Source organism: Zingiber officinale, chromosome 11B (genome assembly GCF_018446385.1).
Source record: "Zingiber officinale cultivar Zhangliang chromosome 11B, Zo_v1.1, whole genome shotgun sequence".
In the NCBI taxonomy this organism is placed as follows: domain Eukaryota; kingdom Viridiplantae; phylum Streptophyta; class Magnoliopsida; order Zingiberales; family Zingiberaceae; genus Zingiber; species Zingiber officinale.
The window spans coordinates 82,225,317-82,234,106 of record NC_056007.1 but is presented as its reverse complement, the minus strand read 5'-3'; the positions used below and the strand labels follow the sequence as shown (position 1 = coordinate 82,234,106).

General features: G+C 36.2%; 1 protein-coding gene across 1 annotated transcript; it reads right to left on the bottom strand.

The window, feature by feature from the left end:
* Window positions 1-7,662: 7,662 nt before the first annotated feature.
* On the bottom strand, window positions 7,663-8,565 carry LOC122034091 (zinc finger MYM-type protein 1-like). Its single transcript, XM_042593218.1, has one exon. The coding sequence runs from the start codon at window positions 8,563-8,565 to the stop codon at window positions 7,663-7,665; it is 903 nt and encodes a 300-aa protein (XP_042449152.1).
* Between the last annotated feature and the right edge of the window lie 225 nt (window positions 8,566-8,790).

Sequence of the window (8,790 nt, the reverse complement as noted above, 5' to 3'; positions counted from 1 at the left end):
AAAGTTATGTGGGATGAATCGTCGTCCTCCGAGTCCAAGATTGAAGCTTACGCCAGCCTAGCCCTAATGGCAGGCCACCAGAGAGACACCGAAAGTTCATTAGAGATGAACATTGACGAAGGAAGAGGATCTTCAGAAGAAAGCTGCGATGAAAGGGGACCATCAAAACACGAGGTAAGTGAGGTACACACTTTTTACCGAACAGTCTTTCGAATTTATTAAAATACTTTCAAAGAATATAGTACAATTAGAAAAAGATAATGCTAGGTTAAAATTAAACTTAGTTTGATAATCTAAAAATAGAAAATGAAAAGTTAGAAAGCATAAATAGAAAAATTAGAAAATGACTATGCATATTTGAATTCGAATATCTTTTGAAAATCAAAATTAAAAAATAATGATAGAATTAACTGGTACATTAGAAGACACCAAGGAGAAATTAAGAAAATCCTTAGAAATTATGTACCTCCAAAATTTTTAGTAAATCCAGTAGGTAGAACCTATATTGGGTTCTAAAATCTTTTGTAAATTAAAAATTTACAAAGTTTTGAATTATTAGGATAAATATTATTTTTTTGTTGGAATCTCTTACTCAAATTTTTGTTAAGGAAAATATTTTAGGATTTTTTTCTATAAAATTATAAGTTAAAAATCATATTTTAAAATTTTAAATTATTCCATAGTATTTTTTTTTTAAAATTATTTTTTATGATAAAATATAATATTCTCTGTTAAAATAATTTTGAAATATTTTTTACCGTTAAGTTATCTTCTATGAATTTTTTTAATAAAAATAGTATTTTTGACAATTAAAATTAATTATATGAGTTATCTTTGAAATCTTTTATCTTTCTGGGATAAAGCATGATGTCTTCTATCATAATAAAAAAATTGATATTTTTCAATTTTATCTAAATTATTATGATTTATTTTTTAAAAGTTATTTTTTTTAAGATTTATCATTTTTCTAACAGTTTATTTTATTTTATTTAATGTGATCAAAGGCGGAGAAATATGTACTAGTTAAGGGAGAGTTTGGAAATAATTTAGGGATAAAATTTTAAAACTTAGACTTTTTATCTTTGTACTTAAATTCAGTGCATTGTAATATTTTATTCTAATTGTAACTTTTTTTACATAATTATGTTATCACTATTTTGTTTAACCCTAACTTTAACTTGGGTTGATGCACATAAAAAAAGGGGAAGATTGTAAGTACCCTGTGGTAGTTGTGATGTGGTCAATCAAGTTAAGTTAGATTCTGTGTGTGTTTGATCTTTGTGTCTAAGTGTGCAGAAGCTTAGGAACACAAGAAGTTTAGTGAAAAACATAGTTAGCGAGAATGATAGTATGGGAAAGGAGCGGGCGAGCTCGGTGCATCTAAGGGACAAGAGGCTATAGAACAGTACACTGGTGGACGACAAAAACATGCGCGACGTTCGAAGGATAAGAAGTCGGGGAGTAAGCCTGCTCGAGGAGAAGGTCGGAGTTAGGTTTGGGTGAACTCAACTCCGAGTAGCCGGAGCATCACCCACACAAGAAGAGATCAGCGGTTGGGAGCTAATCTGCCTTCTGCTATATAGAAGGCGCCTTCCAGTAGCCGTTAGCTACAAATAGAGTTTTATCATCAACAAATAAAACTTATTTAATGGAAGGTGGCTTGGACCATCTTGAAGGCGCCTTCAAACTACGGATAGAATTTTCCAAGGGCTATAAAAAGATCTTTGGAACTAGAAAATATTCAACAACTTTTATATTAACTTTCCTAATCATTTTTAAGCTGTCAACGTGTGTAAGAGACTTCTCTGCCTTCAACGAAAGAGATCTTCTAGTGCTTTTAAACATCTTGAATTAACAACCACCTAAGTTATAACCAAGTAAACCGATGACATTTTATTTACTCTTTTTAAGTTGTTGTTTCTCTTATTATTATTATTTTAATTGTGCTATTAATCAAATCAAAAGAATAAGAAGGGGTTAATTTTTTTAGACAATTCACCCTCTCTTGTCGCTCCCGTTGCACCAACACCTCCATACTGTGATAATGGACTCCCCTTCATACAAGGGTCTTGTGAATACCATATCGCCTTGTACTTTTCAAGGCCTAAACTCTCTTGGGCTTAGACATAGTCGGATTTAAGATCCTCATCTCTGTAATCATAGCAGAAAGCAACACATCTCCCAAACTTCCATTATATTGATGAAAAACTATTACAAAAGATAAGTACATCTTAAAAATAGTAGCATCTTCATCTGGGATGCTCTCATTAATTTTTAGGAGATCAATGACTAGGAGGGGGGAGTTGGTGGGAAGCTTTTCGTTCTCTACCAGCTACTTCAGGGTGCCATCAATTCCATGCTGCACCATGCAGATGAAGCGGGTGTTGACCTATCATAAAATTCTTCCGATTGAAGGAATTCCTTTTTCTGATGGCCCATCGCTCGTCTTCTTCTGCCTAGTGCTCCTTAAGCTTAGACGCCTAGCCCTCCAATTGATCCTTCTAGGCCCTCATCTCTGCCATACAGGCTTGCAACTTCATCAGGGAGGTCTCCTAACCCTGCACCTCAATTCAAGCATTTTCAATGGTAATAAGGGAAGCTTTAAAATCATATCATCAGGTTTTCGTTAGGGCCTTGGTAGATTTAGCTTCCCCTCGAGTGGCTCACAGTTCTACTTTCAAGATCTCCAGCTCCTATCGGTTGGCATCCAAACCAACCTGGACGACTGCCTCCTTAGTTGCGACAATTTCTAATTTCATTTTATGGTCAACTACAGTAGTTGTCAACATATCTATCTCCACTTGCATCTGACTCACTTTATGCCCCAGGCTAATTCCGTCTGCCATCGTCTTTGTTATCACCCTTCTCAATCCGATTTATTGTTGCTTCAAGCGATCAACTTCTAATTGCGTGACAATTATTTCCTACTAAGCCACAGCTAAAACTTCTTGAGAAGGGGTTGCAGCTAACTGAGCCTCCAACTCGGCTATGTGGGTTTGCAGATCTTAGCAGCCTTAATGAATTTTAGGGTATCACTGGCCAAATGTTAATAGTTGAGACATGTGTCTGGCCCCATCCTGCAAAAGTTCCTTTGCTAAAGTTCAGGTGGGCATGTCTTTGGTTGTTGCTTCCCCATTTTTCCATGGGAGGGTTGTTGGACCATAAAGAAAAAGGTATATTCAGTGCTCCTCTTGGACTAGGTCTTGGGATAACTCCATGGCGAGGGGGACTTCTTCACCTAACAAATTTCTCCATTGTCTTGAAGAATTCAGATCTAGAGGAACATGCGAAGGACCCACCTCCATGCTTGAAGTCCCTGATTCATTAAGAGGCGGGAAAATTGGAAGGGCTCACCTCCATATGAGATAATTGGAAGGGCTCCCTAGCTAGTTGGTCCTCCGATCTAACTAACACATTTGGTGGTTGAAGTGACTAACAAATCAGTGAAGCTAAGGACTTTACAAGGATTTGTACAAGGGAAGCTAAGGGCCTATTTGTTTAGCCAAGGGATCAGACAGGGGCACCTTTTCCTCAAAATTTTGAGGGGGGCTTCCAACTCCACAAATGAAGTTGTTCTCAAAGTGTCGGGTCAACCAGCAGAAGACCTTGACTCTACTATCGGGCTTGGTGTCTTGCCACCAATCGAGAAGTCCCCTCCGTTGGGCCTACAGCTAGAACTAATGATGCTCCTTTCTCAGGAGTCGCCTTAGTGAGATTGATGATTTCTATGCGATGAGCTTCCAGCTCTGCGTCCATAAGCTTCATCACCTTATTTAGAGGTTCCCTCATCATTGTGTCGGCAAGAAAAAATGACATGCCTTCAATTAGATATCAAACATGTGAAGATGGGGATTCTTACCAAATGAACTAATGAGAGGAGCTGGTCCAGGGCTAAGCCCAAACATGTGCAGTAGTCCTTCCTTGAGTAGGATATTGCTGTTGAACTACAGGTCCAATAGCTTGTGGTAGTCTTTTAAAGTTGGAGGAGGAGCAATTCTCACTGTCAATGAGTTGACCAAGAGATGGAGCCTGGGGGTTTGACAAAAAAAAGAATTGGAGTTTCCATCCCTTATGGGATGAAGGAAATTCCTTGATCAAATTAATCCTAGAACGGAAAGAGAAAAAGAAGACTTCATCCTCCATCTTTTTTGGATAAAAGAAAAAATAAAAAAAAATGAGGAGAAAGTTGAATGCGATACAAGTGAAAAAGAATTACTACCCCAGTCAAAATATGGAAATAATTAGGGTCTATATGTGATAGCGGAATGTGAAAATATTATGATACTTCTATAAAGAACATAGGGATAGGGAAGCGTAGCCCGATCAGCATGTGGCTTCAAAAGAAAGTTACAAAGTCTGGAGGAGGACGGTCTGACCGATCATTACCATTTGTAAACCTCAATAGATAATCAGTTGGAATTCCATAAGCCATCCTCAATCGATCTAGGGATGCATCAGTAAAACTCGAAGATGCAAATCTATACCAAAGAATGGAAGAAGATTCTTCAACCATGAAATGTGCTACGAAGGAACTGATGTAAGAAAAATTCGTAAAGATGGACAAAAACAACTTACTAGGAAGAGAACAAAACTTGAAGACGAAAGGAGACGAAGACATGGCAGTGAAAATTAGCAAGTGCGTGCAGAAATGCTCTATCTGAACTAATATAGCCTGACTTATTCAATAGGGATCGTTGGATCCTCGTGGTCGCAAGGGCGGGACAAATCTTCCGCCGTAGGATCAAGCACATGGGACAAGTAAAAACTCAAGAGTAATCATTACATGTTAAAAAGACGCACAATCTTCCTTGCTGCGAGTCCTATCATATTAATGTGATGCAACCTTGGAGGCTCACTGATGCATTCTAGACTCAGGAATCGAGGTGGATGATGCAGGCAATGTGCTTAAAAGGAGTGGCTATTTTTAAGGATATAATGACCGAGGCATGCTAGCATTTAATATATAATCTCTTCGTAAATATGCAATGAATTTGTCACATGGCTTAACCAGTTGAGGCGGATGAGATCATTCTAATTATACTACAGTCCAATGAATCAGACTCTCATGTTGGATCGAGAAGCGCTAAAGGGGGGGGTGAGGGTGAATAATGCTCGTGGCATTCACTCATTTCAGAATCATAAAATGTTCAAGAGTTAGCAGCAGAAATAATAAAGAAATAACAAACACACACAAGAGCACAGGGTATTTAATTGGTTCGGAGCCTTGTGCAACTCTTACTCCAAGGCCCACGTTCGTTGAACGTTTACTTTGAACAACACCTACTATTTCGTAAAATGATTACAAATGAAGTACAATTGAATACAGAAAAATATACCGACAACAATAGAAATCGTAGATTCAGAGCTTCAGGTTGTCAGTGTCAAGTAGTAACTTCGTCGGAAGGTCTCTTTAGCAGCTCGTAGCAGAAGGGTTGCTTGTAATGTGATTATGTTGCTACTGCCTCGAGACTGCCTTAAATAGGCTGTTGGAGGCGCCTCAAAGCTCCTCCAAGGCGCCTCAAATATGAACTTTTATCCCCGAGTCGTGCGCTGCGATAAGCCCTACTGCCTGCTCGTTATCCCTGCTTGGAGGCGCCTCCATCAAACCTTTAAGGCGCCTCAAAGTTGTCCAAGGCGCCTTAGACTCCATTTGAGGTGCCTCAAGCCCAATGGCGGAGCTAGGAATTATAATCTATCCGGGCTAAAAAAATTAATGAAAAATAAATTTATTTATATGCATTAGATATGAACAAATAATTATTAGAAACTAATATGTCATTAAAATTTTGATCGCTAATGCATTTTGTAAAGAAAATTTGATTTCATCGTTAAATTTAGCTGTAAAATTTAATATCCGTTGTTTAGCGATGAAATTTAATATCCATCATTAAATTTCTTAATATTTTTTTTTAAAAATATTAAGAAAAACATATAATATTATCCCACAAAAATATTTTAGAAACTAATTTTTACAAGACAAATAGAACAACTACACTCATTGTCTCATTCATCAACTAGATAGGAAAATGATAGATACTAAAAATATAACAAAATATAAATTATTAAAAGATTTATAGAAGTCTAAATTTGAGTAGAATCACAAAACTTATGAACTAGACAAGCACATCAAATAGGTAACTAAAATTCTGAGTTGAAATCACATCAAATTCTAGACAAAAGGTAACTATAAAAGCAAGTTGATAACTCTGGAGTTAATCCTTGGGTCATTGCGGATAATGATACTATGAACCGCATCAACAGTAATGATCTCGAAATATTTATAGGTCGAATCCTGCAAAACATGAGAGGACAAGTATAAAATGTTAGCAGTATAAAGTTCAATAAAATAAAAAGGAAAACTAATCTCGCCTCATTAATCCAAAATATTAGGTGTAGCAAACACAAACAAATAAAAAGTCTTGAAAGGTTGAGTGACCAATGAAATATATAGCAAGTAATGGGACAAACATGAAAATGTATCTAATCAACTAACCACTTGAATTGTGCTCCAGCTGCAATTTTCAGTTGAAGAACTTTCACACCATCAACTTCTTAAATAAAAATAGAAAAAAATTAATTAGCACATATAACTCACAAAGTAAAAAAATTATTTTATGATCCATATATACATACACATTATCGAAGTTGTGCTCTACGATTCTTCAAAGTATAATATTCATCAATGATAGAATCTGAATCAATACTTGAAGCAAACTCTCTTTCAATGTAGATAATCATAGAATCGGTTAGAAAATCCTCTCCCATTCTATTACGAAGAACTGTTTTAACATGCTTCATAGCTGAAAATGCACGTTCTGTCGTTGCCGTAGAAACAGGCAAAGTTAAAATTAGACGAATCAACTTGTCGATCAAATTATAGTACTGTAATTTTTTTGTTTCAAATAACCCTTGACACAATTCTGAGATAGTGGACATTTTTTGAAAATTTTCATGGCAAACCACATCGAGCTCATAATGTTGTAGCTGACATCTCAAATTATGGATTTCCTGTTCAGTGAAGTCCTCAGGATAATACTTCTCAGCGAGATTACAAATATTATCAATGTTGAACCGATTAAAATTATCTTTTGGATCCAAAGCAGAGCTAAGCATAAGAAGTTCTACTGTCTCATCACTGAATCTAGAGTTTAACTCTTCCAATTGAAAATCTATTGCAGCATTAAATATATCATAATGAAAGTGATGCTCAACTGTGATGGCATCCTTTTGCTGGCATGAACGACTAGAATGCTTATAACGAGCACTCATCTCCGGTATATCAACATCCAATCTTGTGCAAAATGATTTGACATATGAAAGAAGAATATCAAAACCATCATTTCTCAATGTCAAAAGAAGTGCTTTAGTTGTAGAGACCAAATCCATTGCATTTACGATATCCAGAGATTTTTGTTGCAAGGCACGACAAAGTAAATCTGTGATCGCCATAATTTTATGCATCAAATGCAAAATAAAAATAAAATCAAAAGATTTCATCACTATTAAGGAACCACCAGCTTCCCCACGCATCGAAGTAGAGGAACCATCAATGATAATATTTTCAAGCACATTAATAGTTGCATTATACTTATCTATTAAGTCGCAAATAGAATCAAAATGGGAGCTCCAACGAGTAGTTCCTACTCGATGCAAAGTACCAATCTAATTAGCTCCTTGTCCAGTCTCGCGTTCACCAGCAACAACAGAACGTGTCATTTCATTAACTTGAGCAGATTGTAACTCGGCATTGCGTTTGGATGAAGATGTAACAAGATTAACAATAGTCGTCAAATTTGAAAAGAAAAGCCATATAGAGATCTCATTTTCAGCAGCTGCAACTAACGCTAGTTGGAGTCGATGGGCAAAACAATGTACATAATATGCATAGGGGCAATCTTTAAGAAATAAAGCTTGCAATCCATTAAAAGCACCACACATGTTACTAGCACCAGCATACCCTTGACCCCGAATATTGTGTATTTCTAGATTATATCTGGTGAGGACATCACATATTTCTTTCTTAAGTGTTGCAGTTGTGGTGTCATGAACATGCACAATTTGGAAAAAACACTCCCGTAAAAAACCATGAGCATCAACAAATCTCAAAATTATAGCCATTTGTTCTTTGTTAGATATATCCTTCGCTTCATCCACCAAAATACAAAACTTAGAATCTCCAATTTCACCACGAATTTTGTTTCTGACTCTATTACCAATAATATGCAAGATTTCTTTTTGAACTTCTGGTGAGGTATATTTTGCATTTCCCGGTGCTTTCTCTAAGATTACATCGCCAATACTAGCATTCCATTTTCCCAAAAGTTTTAACATCTCAATGAAATTACCACAATTTTGAGAAGCTGAAAATTCATCATGACCTCTTAATCCACATGCTTGCAAACTAAGCCAACGGACATTCTCAATTGTTGTCGTAAGTCTTAATCGATTCTTTTGAATCTGTTCAGAAAATTCTCGATTCATAACTTTATCTATATGTTGAGTTACATTCATCACATCAACAACTGATTTTGCAGATTTATTATGCACTGAGTTATAACTTCCCATATGCGATAAAAAGGCACACTTGGCTCCATCATTAACGCGTTTCCAACTTTTAAATCCTTCTATTGTAAATGCAGATTGTTGTGCTTCACTTAATTCAAAAAGATAGCATGGAAAACAAAATGCTGCATCCTTTGAAGGAGAGTACTCTAACCATGGGAATTTTTTAAATCATGTATATTGAAATCGACGATGTTGCTTTCCTGATTCAGACCGTGGGTACTCCTG

What these genes read in the sequence shown, in the direction of transcription:
- LOC122034091 (XM_042593218.1), bottom strand. Translation starts at nt 8,565, where the DNA reads ATGGGAAGTTATAACTCAGTGCATAATAAATCTGCAAAATCAGTTGTT.